The 23,156-nt window shown below is 41.2% G+C and overlaps 1 protein-coding gene across 28 annotated transcripts in view; it reads left to right on the top strand.

The window, feature by feature from the left end:
• ZNF454 (zinc finger protein 454) overlaps positions 1–21,335 on the top strand; it is a 29,124-nt gene extending 7,789 nt beyond the window's left edge. The window contains exons 1-6 of one of the 28 annotated variants that reach the window (XM_081497779.1): positions 806–895; positions 1,404–1,565; positions 1,974–2,072; positions 4,048–4,174; positions 4,574–4,663; positions 18,038–21,335. In XM_081497779.1, the coding sequence (XP_081353905.1) occupies positions 2,040–2,072; positions 4,048–4,174; positions 4,574–4,663; positions 18,038–19,371 (1,584 nt within the window). In that variant the 5' untranslated portion in view covers positions 806–895; positions 1,404–1,565; positions 1,974–2,039 and the 3' untranslated portion in view covers positions 19,372–21,335. Of the gene's footprint in view, positions 1–805; positions 1,051–1,403; positions 1,578–1,970; positions 2,073–4,047; positions 4,175–4,573; positions 4,664–4,873; positions 6,228–18,037 lie in introns of those variants that run through there. The other 27 variants (XM_081497777.1, XM_081497774.1, XM_081497775.1 and 24 more) reach the window with 27 other exon arrangements.
• The last annotated feature ends 1,821 nt before the right edge of the window (positions 21,336–23,156 follow it).

Genomic DNA, 23,156 nt, shown 5'->3' with positions numbered 1-23,156 from the left:
GTACAATACAAACTCTTTGGCATCCAGGCTCCTTGCTAAGACGTGGAGAACCAAATTTATTCTACCTCGTAGACGTTTCTCGCGCCATGCCCTCTGTCCGGTGGCCACCACTCTGGTCCCAGCCACCATCCGCTGAGTCCTGAACTACCACAGCAGCCTCCCCAGTCATCTGCCCGCACCTCCGTCGACCTGGCCCCCGCGTCCCACTCATCGCCCGAACCACGCTCCGGCCCAAACACCAGGACCCACTGTTAGCATCCTTAGCGTTTCGGTGGCCGAAGCACGGCCCCACTGCCTTCTCTAGTCATCGCGCGGTCCTCCACTCGGGAACGCTCCTTTTCGACTTGTCTCCTACTGAGAACTTGAGGCGCGTCCCGGTTCCGCTCTCCTCGTCGGATCAGGTGCCGCTCCCCCGGAGTGACCTCCCTTATCGTTTTGTCAACTTTTCGCTGGTCTCTATCTTCCTCATGTTGACCAGAACGGAACCAAATCCGCACGTGAGGATTAGCGCGTGGAGGGGTGAGGGCTACCTGCATGGGGAACCTTGACGACCAGGCGAGGCCCTGGGAAATGTAGTTTCGGCACCGAAACCTCTCTGGCCCGGGCGGGGTAGGGGTGGGGGACCCTACCTGCGCAGGCGCGCAACGTCACTTTCTCCGCCCAGCGCGGAGGCCGGCGCTTGCTGCCGCTACGCCTTCTGGGAAGTGGAGTCTGCGAAGCCGAAGCGCGGCAGCTCTTGGACCTGTGAGAATCCGGCTGAGCCGGTCCCTCGGCAACGCGCAAGCGCAGTTCCGACCCGGACTGCAGACCAGCTCATTGTGTTCTGCCTGCGATGTGGCTTTGTGGATCTCACCGCTGGCAGAGGCTCCTCGAAGGGCAACGCGGTGGTGACTAGGCACGGTGGCCAAAGCCGTATCGGGAGAGCGGGAGCAGCCTTGAGGTGGTGGAGCCTGGTGGGAAGGGCGGTTGAAAACCGAGTCGGTCTGGGTCGTGGTCCGTTCTGAAGGGCGCTGATCTGACGCCCCAAACTTCCCTGAATGTGTGGCCAAGGTTAGATTCCAAAGACAAAAAGGCCAAGTGTGGGCTCTCGGGTTTAGGGTCCGAATCCGCGGGTGCATGTGGAGAAAGATGCGGTCAGGGTCACTGGCTTATGATTTGGAACCAACTCCGGTAATCCCGTTTACGCTCGGTGGTAGATGCTCCCTGTGTGGTTCGGATCCCTGTATCTGGAACTCGCTGAGGCCGGGTCTGCAGCTGCGCAACCACTGCAGCAGCTCCCCAGGGGACCTACCTGAGAGGCAGAGGGCCGGTGGGTGGGTTGTACGATTAAAATTCGTTGCGCCCAACACCCCCTCCCCCGACCCCCACATATACACTGCTTCTCGCCCACATTTTCACTCCAGGTCACCCAAACCGGGTCCCAGAGAAGGCGAGGCCTGAGGCTAGAGAACGGCATAGCCTGAGAGACGTCTCGACAGTGAAGATGCAGCCTTCTTAGCTTCTTTTTTGAGGAGAAAGAAGACGACTGTCCTTCCCTACTTCCTCTACTCCCCTCCCAGGATTAGGCAGGTGTCCAGGCAGGAGTCACAATTTTCTTGAGATCTCTCAGCATAATTTAAGGGCAAAAGGCCAGAGGGTGTGTAAAAAGTGTGGAATCGGGCTGGAGGATGCTTTTTTTTTTCAGGGAAAAGTCAAAGTATTTAAGATACAGAAGGAAAGATACGGAGAATTTGATTCAGATTGCTAGGGGGAAATTGATGGGAAACAGTGGGAATAGCAGCAAGATGAGCTATTCCCTTTACAGTGGAGGCCAGCAGAAATATCCCCAAAGAGGAGAGAGGATTGGGAGCAAATAGGGACTAAGAATTCACTGTTTGGGGTATTGGAGGATTCCCAGGGTGTGAATGCTCAAAGCCCCCCTCTGGACTGCTGTGTGATATCTTTTGACCCAGTCCTCTCCTCATAAACAGTAGAAGGTGTTTCCAGCCTGAGGATTTCCACTCTGCTTGTCTCTAAAAAGGCTCATCTGAGAAGAAGGAATGGCAGTCAGGTGCCTGCCCACCATGGTCCAGGTGAGTGAGGGGTCACTGTGGGCTTCCCTTCTAAATGGCCTTAGATTTGAATGTAATGGTTGAAGAGGGTGGACATGTTTCTTTCCCCTGACCAGAAGCTTTTCTCCCAGTCCACTCTCACTCAGGAGCCTGACCCACTTGCTTCTTTTCCCATACTTTCTGCCCCCCGTGCTGGGCTCATTCTGGTGGTTGTCAGAGCTCAGGAACTTGCTGAAAGTCATATAAATGACACAACTGGACGTGAAACCCAGATTGGTCCAGAGTGGAAACCTGCACTCTTTACACTAGCAGCTAGAATTCAGGGTCTGAAGTGGTAAAGGCGATGCCTCACATGGTGACAGAAGAGTGAAACCGGAGTGGTTTCTTAGGAAGGTAGGATTTACTGGACATTTTTTTTTCCAACGGTATTTGGCTTTTTACTTGAGAGGAATGTTGGTTACCAGTGAAATCTTTCAAATGGTATGTTTTCAATTTCAATAAATTATTTAAAAACTTTCAGCAGTGCTAGCGTTTTTAGAATAAGGATATAGACTCCACTTTGAAGGAGACAGCATTCATTTGAGTGTATAAATTCTGATGAATTTGGTGAATTTGTTCTAATTCATTCACATGAAAAACCTGTCCAGGGCAGGAATCTGTGGCAGAAATCACTGGAAGAGTTGACCAGCTGATTGAAAGTACTGTGTCAACCCAGTCCTAGCTTACTGGTTGTTCACCCTTCTCCTTGATTTCTAGCTTGTCCTTTAGAGCCCATCTCAGGCATCGGTTTTCCTTTGACACCTTTCTTCACGGATCTAGTCCACTGTGATATTTCCCTTCCCTAGCCTTTTCCTCAAATTCATTGTTGGTGTCACACAATTGTCTTGGGTTTACAGGCTGCTATACTTTGGTTGCCTTTCAAAAGACTTATGTTAGGGGTGTAAAATGTACCAAATATTATGTTCCATGCCTGTGATACAAAGGTGAACAATGGCCCTGACAGATTGGTTCATGGATTCAGTCAAACAAGTGTTCTTGGTTCAGCCTGCTTTGTAGAAGGCTCTGGGTGCAGGTAACAGAAACCAACTCAGACTAAGCAAAAGCAGGCCTTTATTGGAAGGATACTGGGTATCACCCAAAGTCAAGGCAAAAATGCAGCTGTACTTCAGCTAAGCAGGGAAAGTCTAGAATAATTTAAAAGTCCTTTCTTTTGGACCCTTTGCTTTCTTCTCTGGGCCTCTACTTAACTCTTCTTTCTCAGTGCACACTAGTTCCCTTGGCCTCTTGTCCAGAGTTTCCACAGAAGGGATGAGCTGTGATCAGAGGGAATAAGGTCACATTGTTCAGAAGGACTGTTTCCATGGGAATGGTATGTGTGTATTGAGAGTGAGCAGGTGAACAGCTGAAGAAAAACAGGAATTGCTGAGTAACACATATATAGTGGGTGCTGGGTACATAGGCCATATTCTAGAAGACATGATGGCAAGACAAAGGAGGAGTAGAAATGGTCCATAGCTTCTTGGAGTTAACAGTACAGTGGGGGAAATAGAAAGTAAACCAAAACTCAGTAAAGTGAGGCAGTGCTTGAATGACCCTGCACAGATGATACGGGAACAGTTGAGGAGGGGTGCTGAAGATGTAATATTGAAACCAAGACCTGGGTATGATTGGTCATAGGGGTGGGGATACAGGCAGGGCTGTGGCAGTTTGATGGAGATGGGAGAAAATGTTCTGGACGAAACGAACAGCTACTATGAAGTCCCAGTGCTGAGGAAGAGTATCTTTTCCACGAGGTCTTTTTCTTCAGAGTGGGAAACAAAGTCTGATAAAAGCTCGACCCTTAGAGACCCTGAGGAAATGCTTCCCTTCTCACAGAAAACCAGCCCCTTCTGTGCTAACAGTCCCACAGGTCTCAGCCAGCTCCTGGTCGAGCCTTTCCCAGAGAACCACATAAGGGAGAAGCCCCCAGTCAACAGGGATGGGTTTGCCCTTACAGGAATCAGTGACCTTCAAGGATGTGGCCGTGCTTTTCACCCAGGATGAGTGGGCGCAGCTGAGTCCTGCTCAGAGGGCCCTGTACAGGGATGTCATGCTCGAGAACTACAGCAACCTGGTGTCCCTGGGTAAGTGGGAGCCTCTGGAGGCTCATCTTCACATTGGGAGATTTCTTTGGAATCCTTGAACTGGTTCCATACAGAAGTTTGGATTGGGAGTGAGCTGTTCTAAGGATGTTATGTCAATGCCTATCCTTTCTGTCCTGGGCACAGGGCTCTTTGGAGTCTAAGTGCAGATGTCTCTAAGGTGATTAGAAATCAAATCCTCCCTCCCTTCTAGCAGGGAGAAGGACAGGAACAGATTGGCTTTGTCACTCCTGAACCATCTTTTCCTCCTCCTGGGAACTCTTCTCTACCCTGGGCCCCTATCACGTCACCTTTTCCAGGAAGTTCCAGGTCTCATCCTTGCAGTGATTTTATCTCTGGTATGAACAGATATGGCCCTTTTTTTTCCCCCTCAAAAAACAGGACTCTTAGGACCCAAACCAGATATGTTTTCCCCGTTGGGAAAAGGGGAAGAGTGGATGCCAGAGGACTCCTTGGGAGGCTTCTGTCTTGGTAAGCATCCTGCATGCGGGAGGCATTGGGAACTCAGCATGTGCACCAGGCCTGTGGACTGAGAAACCAGCATCTTTTCCCTTCACATTCACCTAAATGCTTTGTTGCCACATTTGTCCCCATGTGCATTTGGCACTCCTTTCTTGTGGCAATTTGTGCCTCTCTGGACCGTCCTTTCCATGAGTTTTCTTCTTTCTCTGTTTGGCGTAGATGGGCAGCTCTATGCCACGCACTGTGCTTGTGTGTCCTGTTGTCCCCTAAGCACCTGACCATGCAGTCTCTGCTCAGACTTCGCCAGTGAGGAGGAGGAGCACTGGGTTACACACAGCAGGGCCAGTCACTCTGTGCCCACTGAGGCAGCTCTTCTAGATAAACATTGCAGATTTCTTCAGCCACCTTCATGTTTGTTCATCCACATGTACCTACACCCAGCATTTTATTATTCTCCACCTTCTGCTGGTGCTGCACTGGGCTGTAAGTACCATACAAGCATAGCCAGATTTATTGCATGTTTTGTTTTGCTCATACCCAGCAAAGTGTTTGGCACCTAGTAAGTGGCAAAGATTTGTTGCCTAGGGATACAGAGAACACGCTAGTTTAGTGGCTGTTACTTATTTTGAGGAACCCATTGGATCTGGCAGCTCAAGAGCTGGAGAGGGATGCCTCTCCCCAAATCTGTGAATACTCTAGAGAGCTATTGCCTTATCCAAGACATTATAACATTTTCACTTTCTGCCAGCATTTTGCCAACTGTAAAATATTTTTAAAAACCTTTTGTTACTGATTTTTCACAGAAACCCAATGAAGTAGGGAGGACTTTGTATCCTACATACAGTAAATAACTTTACCTAGAATGTCTAGGAGCTAATCTGTCACAGAATTTAAATGTCTTAACTCCAAAACTCAGTTATCAAAATCTTTTAACTTGCCTCAGTAGTATTCTGAGTTTGTATGTTTATTACAGCCAAACTAAGGCATTTTTAGTATTTCACTCTGTATTATACAAGCAGTGTTATAACAAAAAAAGATGGGATGGGAATTAAAAGAAATTAATCCACTGTCCCAGTACTCTGGCATGATAACATCATTTATTCTTTTTATTCTTCCATTATTCATCATTGACACAAATTCTTTATTGTACTTCTGTGGGGCATTTGTGAAACTGAAGAGGACTTTTATGCCTAGAAGGGATTTTAGAGTCAGGTGTGAGTAATGACATGAAAATCCAGGGGATCGTGATTCAGCCCTTCCCAGATGCATTTCACAAACCTCTGCTCCAGCACCTCTTGTTTCTGAATTTCCTGGACACCCCAAACCATGAGCTGATTCATGAAGGATGATTAGTGGTCAGCCAGTCAGACATAGAAAGAAATCTTGTTTTATATCTCCCAATATAGTTTTGGGGTTTGTTTTGTTTGTTTGTTTTTTTGCATCATGAGGCTTGTGGGATCTTAGTTCCCTGACCAGGGATCAAACCCAGGCTTCCAGCAGTGGAAGTGCAGAGACCCAACCGCTGGACCACAAGGGAATTACCCCAATAAAGTTCCTTCAATTTCCTGTTAAAGTGATATTTTTGTTTTTTAATATAACCTCTTTCCTTTTGTTTTTCAACTGCAAATTGCTGCTATAAAAAAGTGGTAGTCATTTCCAAATATTTATTCCCCTCATGTCACTCTCCAATTCTTATTCTTCTTATTCAATAAATCATTTTTAGTTTTAGGTTTTCTTCTTTCTCTTCCACTTCTTAATTACTGGCTAGGACTTAAAAGCCCATATAGAACAATGATAATAGGTTTATCTATGATTTTTCAAGGGAAAGGATCTAGAACTTTTCTGTTGTTGCATCAGTCACTCTTGTTTAGACAGACACTTAATTTTCTTCATAGTAGAAAAAGTCCTTCTGGTAGCTTCCCTTTAAATTTTTCTCTTCCCTGGGCTGTGAGCTGGTACACACAGGGAGCTGACTTTTGAACCCTTGTGGACCAGCACCTTGCTGGGTGATCTCTGGAGATGTGTTAGCTGCCCCATTTCAACCTTACAACCTGTAAGGCAAAGATGATTAACTCTACTTACAGAAAAACAAGCTTCTGTGTGGTTAACTAATTTCAACCTATGCAAGGCAAGATGAGGCTTAAACCAGCATGACCCTCAAACTGTGTCATTTTCCACCCTTCTCCAAAATAGCTTTACTTATACAGAAATTGTTCGCTGAGTAAACCTGAAGAAAACTGCCTCATCCCTTAATTTAAGTAGTTTGCTAGTAACTTTTTACATTTTTTCCTTATTTATTAATCTGTTTATATCTTTTGTTTCTTTTTGTTATATCAATTGCACATTTTGCCCTTTTAGCTTTAAATTATCTTTTTTTGAGCTATAAAATGTATTCATTTACAGCTGTGCATGGTATTCATCTATAATTTTAATATTTTGTATTATATCCTCTTTCTCATTTTTTTCTCTAAAATTTGTTGCGATGTTTTGTAGAGAATTAACTCTTATTTCTCTTTCATACTATTATTTTATTTCAACACTTAGCATTATCATTTCCTTTTTTTTTTTTTTTACTTCAGACAGTTGTATTTTGATACTGTAATCCTGTCTACAGAGCAGAATATGTACTATTTTGAACAGTCTGAAGAATAAGTAAACAGCCCCCACACTCCATGAAAGTGAAAGTTGCTCAGGCGTGTCCAACTCCTTGCGACCCCATAGTCCATGGAATTCTCCAGGCCAGAATACTGGAGTGGGTTGCCTTTCCCTTCTCCAGGGTATCTTCCCAACCCAGGGATCAAACCCAGGTCTCCCACATTGTGAGCAGATTCTTTACCAGCTGAGCCACAAGGAAAGCCCCAAAATACTGGTATATTTTGAACAGTCTGAAGAATAGGCAAATAGCCCCCACACTCCATGGTCCAGCTTAAGAAACAGCACAGAGCTGCACCTGTATAGTTTGATATGTCTCTCCTCATCAAATCTTCCTCCTTTCATACCAGAGAGCCCCTAACTTGAATTTTACATTAGCTCCAGGGCTGGCTCTTCATGCCCTTCACATTTATCCATCCATGCATGCATGTCAGGTCACTTCAGTCATGTCCATCTCTTTGCGAAAACATGGACTGTAGCCCACCAGGCTCCTCTGTCCATGGGATTCTCCAGGCAAGAATACTGGAGTGGGTTGCCACTTCATATTTCAAGGGATCTTCTCGACCCAAGGATTGAACCTACATCTCTTGTATTTCCTGCATTGGCAGGAGGATTCTTTGCCACTGACACCACCTGGGAAGCCCACATTTATCCATAGCTCTGAGCAATATTGTTTAGCTTTGCATGCTTTAAAGCTTGATATATATGTATTGTACTATAGATATCTTTCCACAGCTTGCTTTTTTTTTTTTTTTAACTTTTTGGCCAAGCCACGTGGCATGGGGATCTTAGTTCTCCCACCAGGGCTCGAACCTGAGCCACCTGCATTGGAAGCTCAAAATCTTAACCACTGGACCTCCAGGGAAGTCGCACAGCTTGCATTTTAAAAATCCTTGTTGAGATGTGTAGCTTTAGTCATTTTTAACTGCACTTGATACTTCTTCAATGGCTATACCTTAAATCTGTTTTGTTGACACACTGTAGGTTGTTTCTAGACTTTTTGCTGCTTTTTAAATACTGCTGACCTAGATATTCTTGTACATGCTTCCTTAAATATATGGGCCTTGTTTGGGAGTTTCTTTAGGTGTATTCATAGGTGTAGAAATACTGGGTTTAAGAGTATATACTCAGATTTCTGATTAAATTAATTGATCCTAATTATACTAATACCTGATGCAAATTCCTGTTACTTGCCAGAGTAACATGAACTTGCCAAAATTCCTGAGAAATGTTATCTCATTGTGATTTTAATTGGCGCTTACTTGTTTCCTAGTGGAATTGAACATCTTTTCATATGTTCATTATTTGTGTTCTGTGAAATATTCATATTTTTCCTCCATTTTTCTGTTACAGTTTATCTTATTTGCTTGTAGGAGATATTCAGGAATCTAATACTTTATCAGTTAATATGTGTGCCAGTCTATAGCTTATCTTTTCTCTTTCTTTACTGGCTGAAATTCTTAATCAATCTTAGTCTTAATGACCTTTATTTTACTGTTTTCTGTGTCCTTTCTACCCTTATATCCATGAGAGAAAGACTTGATCATGTTTGCTCTTATATTTCAGCTTACCAGGTCCCATTATGTATTTGTTGAATCAAAGCATAATTGTTTTTTAATAATATTTACTTTTGTCTTTTTTTCCCTGTATAAATCTTTTCAAAGTTTCCCTTTTTTAATAAATTTAATAAATAAATTTTTAACTTTATTGATGCTTTCTATTTTATCTTTATTTCATTAAATTGTGCTCTTCATTAGTTCTTTCCTTTGACTTTTTTGGAGTTTATTCTATTCTTTTTCTTTATTTTCAGTATTAAATTTCATCACAATAATACATTTAGTTTAATAAAATTACAGTGTTCATTATGAAAACTGATGGCCTCTTGTCCCTGTTTATCCCTGTTCTCTCCTCTTTAGAAATAACCATTTTCTCTTCTTTCAGCAGATTATTTGGTATATTTGCTTCCGTGTCTTCAAGGAATGTGTTTATATTGCTACCTATTGACCTCAGTTTTAGGTATTATTTACTGAATTTCTTCTCTAAAAAGTGAGGACTAAACTCACTTCCCAAACTATTCATCTTACTACCTTTTCCATTCCCTGTCCTCCCAGTATAGTGTATTTTTAGTCAGAGAAGTAGTCAGTGTTTACATTCTGAAGCACTTTTCACAGCTGACCCATATAGTAATTCTGACTTTTGCCTTTGCTTTCCTAAGCAGTCTTTCATGGGGTTCATTTAGTTTAATTTAATCTCAGACCCGGAGAAGGCAATGGCACCCCACTCCAGTACTCTTGCCTGGAAAATCCCATGGACGGAGGAGCCTGGTAGGCTACAGTCCATGGGGTCGCTAAGAGTCGGACGACTGAGCGACTTCACTTTCACTTTTCCCTTTCATGCACTGGAGAAGGAAACGGCAACCCACTCCAGTATTCTTGCCTGGAGAACCCGAGGGACGGCGGAGCCTGGTGGGCTGCCGTCTAGGGGGTCACACAGAGTCGGACACGATTGAAGCGACTTAGCAGCAGCAGCAGCAGCAGCAATCTCAGACCTTCTCTCATTGTCTGCATCTCTTCTCAAGAATTTTAGATCAGCAGTCATCCTAACAATTTCATTTTCCTGGAAAATTCTCATTTGGAGCAATCTGACCTGCTCTGTTCTAGCAGGTACTTAGCTGTCATCCTCCTACAAATCCCATCTTTCCTGGCCCGCATGTCCCATGTCATCCTTTTTCTTGGCTTTTCTTTTCTTTTTGTGGCACATATCTTCCAGTAGCTTCCAAAAAAAGGATGCACAGGAATAAGTTTTTGGTAACCTAGCATCTGTCAGTGTCTTTTTTTCTACCATAACACTGGTAGAATTCAGCACTGGAAGTCTTTTTTCCTTCAGAATTCTGAAGACATTGCTCTAGTATTTTCTAGTCCTCAGTCTGCTATTGAGAAATCCAAAATCATTCAGGTTCTTCATCATTTGTGATCCATTTTTCCTCTCTGAAAGCTTGCAGGATCTCCTCATTTACTCCAGTGTTTCTCAGTGATGGACCCTGTTATGGTCCTATACTTGGATCCATTAAGCACTGGTGAGCTTTCCCTCTGAATTTAGGACATAGGACATTTTCTTCTAGTATTTTTTAATTTCCACCTTCAGCTTTATCTATTTTCTCTTGATGGTATGCCTTAACTTTTTATTAAAATTTCCATCTTTATGGATTTTTTTGTTCTACTTTTTGACAGGTTTCTTCAGTTTTGACAGGAGTCTTCCATTTCATCTATTGAGATTTTAAAAATATCTTAATCAATCTTTCCCTGTCATTTGTCCATTGCCTAAAAATAGTTGTTACATTTTTTTCCCTGGTTTTCCGATTGTTTATGGTGGGAATTCTCTGTTGAGGTTTCAAATTCTGCCATCCTTTTTAATTTCCAAGAACTCTTGTGTTATTTGTAAGCTCTTATTCACATTTTACAATTAAAATATTTTACCTCTAAATATAATGATTTTCAAAAACCCTTTCATCTCCCTTTATAGGCACTGTGTTCTCAGGTTTTCTCTTTGATTGCTTAAAAACCTCTTAAGAGGTTTTCCTCAGTTGGGAGAGAGAAACTCTCTCACTTCTCTGAGTTGGGGAAGACCTGGGGGCAATAAAGTCTTCCTAAACTGACCTTGGGCTTCCCTCATGGCTCAGACAGTAAAGAATCTGCCTCCACTGCAGGAGACCTGGGTTCAATCCCCAGGTCGGGAAGATCTCCTGGAGAAGGGAATAGCAACCTACTCCAGTATTCTTGCCTGGAGAATTCCATGGACAGAGAAGCCTGGTGGGCTACAGTCCACAGGGTGGCAAAGAGTTGGACACGACTGAAGCAACTAACACACACAAACTGACCAATACTCCTTATTTTACCCACTGCCACTCCCGGATGTACCTGATGGTGCCAGGTCTTGAAAATTCTGATGATTTGGAGGAAATCCGGTCAGTTTCTGGTCCCTCTCTGGGTGTGACCTCTTGACTATGTTGTGTAGGGTTTGGATCATACTACTTGCATGCCTTGCTTGATACCCTCGAGTTATATATTAATTGTTTAAAACCATACTTTATTTTTTTTAATTTGGGCCAATGCAGCTATGGGTATTTCTCCTAATTCAGCCCCCATGAAGTGACCTGGGCCCCAGTGCGAACTGACTTGAGGATCCAGTCTTTCCCTGTCTCAGTTCATCTTCAGTGTGGTAGAACCAGAGTGTGTTTGACCCCCTGTTGATACACAATTAGATGAGTGTTTTCCTGTAACACAAAGCATTAAAAAGCCAATTTTCTCTTATATATAGGTGATAAGTTTTTATGATCACAATTAAGAAAAGGCTTTAATAGACATAGCTATCTAATAGCTGCAACAAAGGAAAGCTAACAATTGTTTTTAATGAACCAGATTATTATTATTATTTATAATTATTACAATTATTTTTATAATTATTATTTTTGAAAGCTGCTCCCAGGTTTTTTAAAGTAGGCTTTTATTGAAGTAGTTCTGACACAGGAAAATACATAAATTATAAGTGTAATTGTTATAATATAAATACAATAAAAAGTGTAAGTATAACCAGCAGCTATATTAAGAACTAGAATGTTACTCAAATACCAGAACCCCCCCATCCTCTCTGTTTCTTTTGTCCTAAAGATAATTATTACCCTGACCATAGCTTTGCTTTGCCTGTTTTAAAACGTTTAATAAATGGAATCATACATGTCTACTCTTTTGTGTCTGGCTTCTTACCTTCCATGGTGTATGTTTGAGATTCATCCATGTTGTCATATGTAGCAGTAGTTAGTTCATTCTCATTGAAGTATGATATTTCACTGCGTAAACCTACCACCATTTGTACATTCTACTATTGCTAAACCTTTGTTTTATTTCTAGCTTGGAGCTATCAGTAGTACTGAAACTATTATGAACACTCTTGTACATCTTTTAGAGAACGTACATTATACATTTCTCTTAAGCATATAGCTAGGGGTACTAAGTTCAGGTGTATGCAAGTTTAATAGACTTAAACCAAATAGTTTAAGTGGTTATACCAGTTTATACTCTAGCGAGCAGGATATTAGGGTTCCATATCCTTTTATATACCTAGTATTGTCATTAAATATTTTCACCCTTCTAGAAGATATATGGAGTAGCTTATTGTATCTCAACTTATGACTGAAGTTGATCATCTTTTAACTTTTTTATTAATCATTTAATATTCTATTTTGTAAAATTTCTATAAGTCTTTGCCCTATTTTCTATTTAGTTGGCTAATTTTTCCTCATTGATATATTGTAGGGTTGCATATTTGGGGTTTGCTCCTTTGTCATATAGATATATTGTAAATATTATTTCACATCTGAAATAATGGTGTTACTTGATAAACCAAAGTTCTAAATTTCTAGGATAATCCAATTAATCAGGGTATTCCCCCCTTATAGTTAATGTGTTTTGTGTTCTACTTAAGACATTTAAAATCATGGAGATCTTCTGTGTTTTCCTCTATGGAAGATTTATTTTCCTTATTTTCCATATAGGTATTCAGTTGACCCAGGATCATTCACTGAAAAAACTATATTTTTCCCCATTGTATGCAGTGTACCTACCTTTGTCATACATATGGGGACTGATTCTGGGTCTATAATCTGTTCCATTGGCCTACTTGTATACAGACTGGACTTCTTAAATGATTAGAAGAATTCATGAGTAAGCCATTTGCTTGGAAATTTCTTTATGAGATTTTTTTTTTAATTTTTATTTATTTTTGGCTGCACTAGGTTTTCACTGCTGTACATGGGCTTTCTCTAGTTGTGGCCAGTGGGGGCTATTCTTTATTGTGGTGCATGGGCCTCTCATTGCAGTGGCCTCTCTTGTGGCTCTTAGGCTCTAGAACACAGGCTCAGCAGTTGTGGTACATGGGCTTAGTTGCTTGAAGGCATTTGGGATTTTCTGGGACCAAGATCAAACCTGTGTACCCTGCATTGGCAGGAGAATTGTTAACAACTGGAATACCGGGAAAGCCCCTGTGAGAAGGTTTCAAATTGAAGATTCAATTTATTTATTAGATATAGGACCATTCAGATTTTCTGGGTTTTTCTTTGTGTGTGTCCGTTTTGGCACACTGTACCTTCCTAGAACTTTGTCTTTTAATTTATTGGCATAAAGTTTCCTCATTATATTATTATCTTGTAAATCTCTTTAGAATCTGTTTTGATGTCACCTTTATCATTATTTTGTTAAATTTATTTATTTTTAATTGGAGGATAATAAATAAAATTTATTTATTTTAATTGGAGCTTTACATTGATGTGTTGGTTTCTGCCATATATCAACATGAATCAGCCATAGGTATACATATGTCCCCTCCCTCTTGAACTTCCCTCCCACTTCCCACCCCATCCCCCACCTCTAGGTTGTCACAGAACACCTGGTTGAGCCCCCTTCGTCATACAGCAAATTCCCACCAGCGATCTATTTTACATATGGTAATGTCTATGTTTTAATGCTGCTCTCTCAATTTGTCCCACCCTCTCCTTCTCCCCGCTGTGTCCACAAGTCTGTTCTCTATGTCTGTGTCTCCATTGCTATATCATTCTTGAAAGTGGTAATATGTGCCTTCTTTCTTTCTCGGTGAGTCTTGATAGAGGTCTGTCAATTTTTAATTAAGTTATTGATTTCTGTTATTTTTTGTTATTCCTTTCTCCTTTGTATTTAATATTCTATTTTTCTGATTTCTTGATATTGATAATTGATATAGATAGATACACATTTCCTTCTAACCATGCTGTAGCTGCATTTTATGTTTCATGTTTCTATTATCATTTAGTTTAAAATATTTTCAATTTTTGTTGTGATTTATTCTTTGTTTTATCAGTTATTTTAAAATGTATGGACTAGATTTAAAATATCTGTGGATTTTCTAACTACCTTTTTGGTATTTTGGTATTTATTTCTGGTGTAATTCCACTGAGTTCAGAGTACACATTCTGAATGATCTGTGTCCTGTGAAATGTATTTATTCTACTTTGGTGGTGGTGGTTTAATCATTTAAGTTGTGTCTGACTCCTGTGAGCCCGTGGACTGTAGCCCACTAGGCTCCTCTGTCCATGGGATTTCCCAGGCAAGAATACTGGAGTGGGTTGCCATTTCCTTCTCCATTTTGGTTAATGTTATGTATGGACTTAAATATATATACTCTGTCATTGTTGGGTATAGTGTTCTGAATATTCAGTATCTCATTTAGGTCAAGTTTATCTTATAGCTCAGATCACCCCTATTCTTAATGGTTTGATTTCCGAGTTATTGAGAATGGTGTGCAAACATCTATCATTGTTAAGATTTCTTTTTTCCTTTTATTGTCCCAATTTTTACTTTATACATTTTGAAGTTATGTTACATGAAAGTGTAGATTTGTTATATATTCCTAGATAACTGAACAAGCTTTTAGTCAATATGAACAATTTAAAAGTCTTTTTTCTGTAATTAAATGAGATTTGTCTGTTAGTAGTATAGGTACACCAACTTTCTTGTGGTTAGTGCTTGCTTGATACATCCTTTCCTTTTCTTTCTTTTTATTTCTGAGTCTATATTTCTGGTGTTTCTCTCATGAGTGGCATATAGTTGGATTTTATTTTTTTAAATACAGTCTCACAACCTTAGTTTTTAATAGGATAATTTAGACCAGTTACTAATATATATAGTATTGGATGTCTGCTATTTTATTATTTATTTTCAATTTTACTCACTTGCTTTAAATCTCTTTTTTGTCTTCTATCTTGCCTTCTCTTGAATCAACTATTTTTATTGTTCTATATTCCCCTATAAGAGCTTGTATCTTCTTTAACTGTCTTTTATTGCTAAGTCTAATAAATAACACCAGCTTATTACTATCCAAAATAAGTAATTCCCAGGCAATGCTAGTAACTTGAAACAATTTTATTTTCTTTCATCTTTTGTGTTACCTTTTCTTATGTATTTTAATTATGTATATATGTTCAACCTCTCAAGACATTACTAGTATTATTTTGTGCAATCATATTTTAAAAATGATTTTGTTTATTTATTTATTTTTATTTTGACTGTGCTGGGTCTTCTTTGTTGCGTAGGCTTTTCTCTAGTTGCAGGGAGTGGGGGCTATTCTTTAGTTGTGGTCCATAGGCTCTTCTGGGCTTCCCTGGTGGCTCAGACGGTAGAGAATCAGCCTGCAATGAGGGAGACTTGGGCTCGATCCCTGGGTTGGGAAGATCCCCTGGAGGAGGGCATGGCAACTCACTCCAGTATTCTTGCCTGGAGAATCCCCATGGACAGCGGAGCCTGATGGGCTGCAGTCCATGGGGTCTCAAAGAGTCAGACACGACTGAGTGACTAAGCACAGCATACATTCCTCTCTTCTGCTATGTCCGATAATATACTGTTAAATCCATCTATTGAGTTCTTTATTTCATGTATTATATTCTTCAGTTCTAGAATTTTCACTTGATTCTTTGGTTCCAGTTCTCTGTTAAAATTCTTATTCTTATCTGTTTTATTGAACATAGTATTCACACTTATTTTTAAACCCCGTGTCTGATAACTTTGGTATCTGAGTTCTGAGGATCTTTGTCTATTATTTGCTTTTTATCTTGATTCAATAATTTCTTAGTACTCCTGGTACTTTAAGACTGAGTCCTAGACATTATGTGTGAAGGAGTGAATAGGCTCTGGATGATGTTATTTTCCCTCTGGAGAAAGTTTGCCTTCCCTCTGGTAGACAGCTGGAGTGAAACCAAACCTTCCTAATCCATCCAGGGACTCTTTAACTGGAGATTGGGTTGAATGTTCATGAAGCCCTTGCTACTGAGTTGTAGCCCTCCAGGAGTCCCAGCTGAGAGCTTTATATGTTTACTGTGACCACCACTCACCCCACCCTGAGAAGGTGCTAAACTCCAGTTTTTGGCTCAACAGTACTATAAGACTATAGAGAATTCTGAATTTCTACTTAGCTTAGTTTCTTGCCCTGAGAAACTTAAGAATTCATCAAATTCTGTGAGGAAAAAAACTGGATCACCTCTCTGCATTTCCCTTCTCTCTCAAATGTTAGACTATCAAATTGGCCTCAAGTGATATCTGATGACTTTAGACAGATTCTTTTTTCAATGTAGATTTTTTCAGTTATTTTTTGCAATAATGTTGGTCTGCCACAAGGCCACTCTATCAGGTCCAGAAGCAAAAGTTGGATCTTAAGATTTTGAGATTTGGCAAAACAGGTGTTTAAACATTCTTTCTTTTGAGTGAGGATATGTTATTCTAAGCTCACAAGGATTTTAGCCTTGAAGTGTACCTGTTTAACTTTCTTTTCCAGATAAGTACAAGGAGATGATGATGATGATAATGATTATAGTTCTTTCTTTATAGATTTTCTGGAGGGATTAGGAGAGAAAAGTGTTGAGGGAGGCTTGTTCTTGACAGGCTTTCCCAGGAATCTTTGCATCATCTATGTTAATATCAAGTGCTTATCATTGCATTTCTTGGTACAAAGTCTTAAATAGACAAACTAAAAGACAGATGTTCACAAATATGTACCAAAAACTAATGTGCATTCAGAATTCTGCTTGTTAATATCAGGCTACCATGAGACCAAGTGAGAATGTTGTTGAGTAAGTGTGGAGTTTGTTTATAGGGAGAGGAATCATCTTATTAGACAACTCATGAGACCATGGCCCATATCCCAGTAGCAGAGTCCCATTTCTAATGACTAGTATAGTCCTTTCCCCAAATTTAGGGCCTTGCCTGCAAGACATACTGGATGTATCCTGGCAGATTTTCTGCTTTGTTCCTAATTGTCTGTGCTCACATATGTATCATCATGGTACATTTTCCTCATATCAGTGTCACATTCATATAGGTTTGAAGACATTGCTTCCTTACCAGTAGCGTGCATGTGTGTGAAGTCACTTCAATTCATGTCTGACTCTTTGCAACCCTATGGACTGCAGCCCACCAGGCTCCTCTGTCCATGGGATTCCCCAGGCAAGAATACTGGAGTGAGTTTCCTCCTCCACGGAGTCTTCCCGACCCAGGGATCAAACCCGTGTCTCTTCTATCTCCTGCATTGGCAAGTGGTTCTTTACTACTAGTGCCACCTGGGAAGCCCTTACCAGCATCAGAAAGTCCTAACTTTGTTAGTAGATATCAGTGTTTCACAGCCTAACTTTTTGTTTTCCATCTGAATGCTGAAATGAGTTTACAAAACATAAATGCTGGTTTTAGTAGTTACTCTGAAAGCTGAACTTTTTTTCTACCAGGTGTTGACCTCTAGTTGCAATGGTTTCTTAAGGCCACATCTAGGTTATTTTAAAGACCATATCACTGAAATACATGAGATGCATGTTTCTTTTTTTTTTTTTCTTATCTGTTAGCGTATTGTGGTCTGTATAGGTTTTTTGAGACTTTAAAATTCAGGTAATTTCTCTGTAATCACAAAGAAAATAAATATTGTACTCAGTCCTGTGATTTCCAAATGCTATCTCCAAATTTTCCTGCTTCATACATAGTATATTTGATCAACCCAGTCCTGCCATGTCTTCTATCCACCTCTTCTCTCCTTTTTCTATATTCACTTCAAGAAGTCTTCAAAATTGCAACTTCTTTGTTAGCATTATAAACAAGGTCATGTTCTTATCCCAACTAGATGTTTTACTATGATAAAACAGACATGTTTATTTTTGATGTTTTTCAGACTGGATGATTACACCTATGAATAAGAAATCTATTCTCAAGGCAGATATTCCTAAAGGAGAATTGGGTCAGTGGATGATAAAGGAAAGATTCACTAGAGATAGTTGCTGGAAATATGATAGCCTGTTGGAATGGCAGCATGGAGGCCAGGAGATTAACTTGCAGCAAGTGGTGCTTGCTCATGAGAAAACTTCATCTGTGGTTGGTGACCAGAAATGTGATGAATCTGGGAAACACGGCACCATGAACTCATCTTTTCTTCAAAGTCAGGGATTTCAATCTAGCAAAAAAGCCTTTGAGTGTAGTGAGTGTAGAAAAGTCTTCACTAAGAGTTCAACCCTCAATAAACATCAGAAGATTCATAGTGAAAAACTTAATGCAAATCAGAAAATTGTTATTAAAGAGAAACGATATGAATGTAGAGAATGTGGGAAGGCCTTTCACCAGAGCACACACCTCATCCATCACCAAAGAATTCACACTGGTGAGAAGCCATATGAATGTAAGGAATGTGGCAAGGCCTTCTCAGTGAGCTCCTCACTTACTTATCATCAGAAAATTCATACTGGAGAGAAACCTTTTGAATGCAACTTATGTGGAAAAGCTTTTATCCGAAACATACACCTTGCCCACCATCACAGAATACATACTGGAGAGAAACCTTTTAAATGTAATATATGTGACAAAGCCTTTGTGTGCAGGGCACATCTTACCAAACACCAGAATATTCATAGTGGAGAGAAACCCTATAAATGTAATGAATGTGGGAAAGCCTTCAATCAGAGTACAAGTTTTCTTCAGCATCAGAGAATTCACACTGGAGAGAAGCCTTTTGAATGTAATGAATGTGGAAAGGCCTTCAGGGTGAACTCTTCCCTTACAGAACATCAAAGGATTCATACTGGAGAGAAACCTTACAAATGTAATGAATGTGGGAAAGCGTTCAGGGATAATTCATCCTTTGCTCGACATCGGAAAATTCATACTGGGGAGAAACCTTATAGATGTGGTTTGTGTGAGAAAGCCTTCAGGGACCAATCAGCCCTAGCCCAACATCAGAGAATTCATACTGGGGAGAAGCCTTATACATGTAATATATGTGAGAAAGCCTTCAGTGACCATTCAGCCCTCACTCAGCATAAGAGAATTCATACTAGAGAAAAACCTTACAAATGTAAAATCTGTGGGAAAGCCTTTATCCGAAGTACACACCTAACTCAACATCAGAGGATTCACACAGGAGAGAAACCCTATAAATGTAATAAATGTGGGAAAGCTTTTAACCAGACTGCAAACCTCATTCAGCATCAGAGACATCATATAGGAGAAAAGTGACATGGAAGAGCCTTGAGACTGAGTGTATTAATTATTGAATGCAGGAGAATCTGTTCTACAGAATAACCATGAAAGCTTACTTGAAGATAGTCATTTTATTACTGAGAGTCAAAGTTCACACTGATATGGGTTTTGAGACCTTAAGAATGGCAAACACTCTTCATACTTCAGGAACTATCTTGGTTGAATAGCAGTGATATTTAATTAGTCTGAATTACCAAGTATCAGAACCAGAATGGACCTTCATTAACAACATAGAAATTAGTTCACCATTAAAAGAAATTATAAAATTGTAAAAATTAAGGTTGAGAAGCAAAGGAAGAAAAAAGAAAATGGTCTATAAGCATTTTACTTTACTTGTAGGAGGCTTTCTGCCTTTAATGGAACCCTTTATTTTCCTCACCCCCTACTGCTGACACCAGTGTAAAGAAAGTACAGTTATCTATGCATTGGCCCAGGAGTTAAATTATGCTTCCTGCCTTCTGCTTCAAACCACCTTTTGTCAGACTTTTCTGGTTCGTATGTCCACTGGCTTCTTACTTGTATTCTCCTCCTGGGATAATTCATTTGAACAGTATATCCCTTTTTGATTTAGCAACTCCTAATTGGTAACATCACATCAATTACTACCAATTTGCCCTTGAAGACTGGTGACTTGACCTCATACACAGTCCATGATTCTGGATATTGCACTAAACCCAGCTTTCAGAACACGGGACCCCTGTCTGGAAGGCAGAGGTTGATCTAAATTCCTGAGTTACCCAGTTCCTCTGGGCTTCAGCTTGACTCTGACCCTTGGATAATCCCTAAATTAGGGACCTAGTCTGTGCAGACATTCCCTTCCAATTGTTCTGCATTGTAGTACTCTACACATGGCAGTCAGGGGCATGCTCAACTTTGGGTGTGATGATTCCCAGAACTAGAGGTATTCTGGGCCACCTTTGCTTCTGTGACTTGCCATTTCATGATGTGCAACTGATGAGGCAGAGCCTCAGGCAAGTTGTCAGAATGCTCTTAACCACTCTTTCCCTTGGCTGGGCAGTCCTCTGTATCCACTGCATTAGAGTATATTTGTTGCTCCCAGAATATTGAACTGCTGGATCCTGGTCCTTGCCTTCCTGTTGTCCACTTTTCTGAAGGTATCAACTCTGTGTTCACAGAAGATGGAGAGAGCTTTGAATTTCTGATTTTGCATTTAAAAGTTGCCATTTCCTCTCTACCACCTGGGTATTCTACCATTTAAAGATTACCCCATTCTGACAGTACTGAGCAGTGTTGAGTAATTCCATGGAGTGGTCAGCAGCACTGTGACATTCTCTGGCAGGGGCTGTGTCCACCCCAGAAGTCAGAGTGATACTCTAGTCCTGCAGGTACAGTTCCCTCACTATCTTTAATTCTTTAGTGCTGTCAGTAGATGACAGATAAAATAACATCCATGTGCCTTCAAACACAGCCTCTCATGGCACCTTCCCTTCCCTATCACAAAGAATGGGGAGCCCACACTACTGCAGGCTGGAGCATGCTAAGGCATGAAGGTGGAAGAGCAAGTCAGCTGTCATCTGAGAAGCAGTGTGGCAGGTTCCTGGTCTGTAAAAGTGCTCTCCATCAAGTTGGGTGACCTGCCAGCCTCCATGAAAGCTGTACCTCAGCTCCAAGTTACAGGAGAGGATATTCTTTGTGATAGTGGAATCAGGACTTCAGGTTGAACATAGACTTGGAAGCTTCCAGTAGCTTTAAAGCCCCAAGTTCTCTAAATTCAGCTACCACCTAATAAAGACCACCTACTTGGGTTGGTATCTCCTGTTAGGTGATCAACAACTCATCCTTTCTCACCGGATGAGCTACAGGTGAAGCAGCATTTCAAGAGGTTGCTTGGAACCCACCATGCCCTGGGACCATACATGTTCATCTGTAGCTTCTCATGGCTGGCAACCCCAGAGCCAACAATAAACTTGGAAAACTGCTCACTGCTACAGAGATCTGCTTTCAGTACTATCCCTGTGTCCCACTGGTCCTGTTACCTCCTTACCTTGAATCCCTCACAAGAAACACATTTCTCAGCTGAACTGTTCCTTTGGTTTTTAATAAGAGCTGTTGCCCCTTGGTGTGTGCTTGCCATTGGGCTAAGGTTCCTGCTGCCACTCATCCCAGTGACAGCTGCAGCAGCTATCCTTCTACCAGCATTAGTGCAGTCTGATGGCCGTCCATCCAATGACAGTCTATTTTCCCTGAGACCACTCCTGTCAGTCTTGGGCCTTCATGAAATTAGACCTCTGAGATGACTAGTCACTCCCTTTTCTGGGAAGGCAAAAATAAATGGCCTATTAGAAATGCCTGAGCCAACTTGAATGTATTTATGATTCATCTGACCCAACTATTAGCAGTGACTATTCTGCCACATTATTAACACCTTATGTATATGACCTTCTCAACTAAGGGAGCCAGAAGTTGCCTGGGTGCTATTTTGTACTTTTAAAATCTGAAGTAGCATGACTCTGCACACCAGCAGTCTGACCTTTGGCTTAACCCCAAAAGTGCATTTTTGAGAACTCTGACTTAGAGTCCCTCAGCCACCTTTGCTTCTGCCAGCCAATCTGCATGGCATTAGAAAAGAGTTGAGCAATTACTGACAGAGACTTTTCTTTACCCAAGTCTCCTAGGTGGAGCAGTTCATTCTGCAACTCGCTTTTCTAGTTTTGCTGGTAGACACTGACAGAAGATGAGGATCACTGGGACCCTCCATCCTCAGCACATCCAGCCCATCACTCACTACTCCCTGGTGGCACAAACACTTGCCAGCACACCCACGTCTATACCATCTCAAAATAATGAGTCTGAACATATGGCAGAGGAAGTGCTGAGCCAGTGTACCCATCCCATTCAGCTGGACTCTAGGAAAAGGACACAGAAGCAGACCTAGAACCTATCTCCCACACCAGTGCTTTCCTAGGGCATTTTGGAACTGCCCAGCAATTTTTTGGAATTGCCCTTGGAAGTACCAGTTCTACTCTGGCTGGGGAAGGGTTTGAGTTGAGAATTAGCTTGTAGACTTTTTGTGATAGTCTTCAGTGTCTCCAGGCTCCCATGAATAGCTATTCAAAGTGCCAGCTCCTGAGGGAAAAATAATTTCTCCAAGTTTCCCCACTCAAATTCCTCTGATTGTTCTCTCATCAGGACTTCCTCACCACTAGCTGATGAGTTCCTGCACCTGAGTTCTCCCTGGTAAGTTTGCCTAGCTTAGAGAGCAGCACCTCATCAAGATGTTGCCTTTCTCCATGTTCAGTGACTGCTTTTAAAATGGCACCTTGACCTTGCAGCAGACTAGGGCTTCCAGCCTCAGAGTCTTGGAACAAACAGCCCTAAACTGCACACATGCCTTTGGTTGAGAAAATAACCATGTTTAGTTCCCTACACGTGAATGTAATCTAAGAGTGCACAGCCTCTAGCTGTCTTAATTCTTTTCCCTTCCTTACCCTCTTTGTACTTTGCCCTACCCGCCCATGCTGGATTAGCCACCAGGACAATCTGGAAATAACCTCTCCTACCTGCTTTATCCTGCAGTGGGAAGGTGCCCACCTCAACTCCTGCTAAATATATTTTGGATCATATTTTTACTTTTGATATTTTTCTATCAATTTGTGAAGGGAAGAAAAATACAAGGCTCTACTATTTCCATCACTCAAGGACATCTCCATTGTGCTCATGATGGTTCTCTACCCATGTCGGGGTTTGGTTGTATGGACATGTCCCTCCTTGTTCTTTGTCTTACCCGGTACACCACACAT

Source organism: Giraffa tippelskirchi, chromosome 6 (assembly GCF_054371585.1).
Source record: "Giraffa tippelskirchi isolate mGirTip1 chromosome 6, T2T-mGirTip1v1.2.pri, whole genome shotgun sequence".
Taxonomy (NCBI): Eukaryota; Metazoa; Chordata; class Mammalia; order Artiodactyla; family Giraffidae; genus Giraffa; species Giraffa tippelskirchi.
This window is presented reverse-complemented; position numbering and strand designations above follow the sequence as displayed.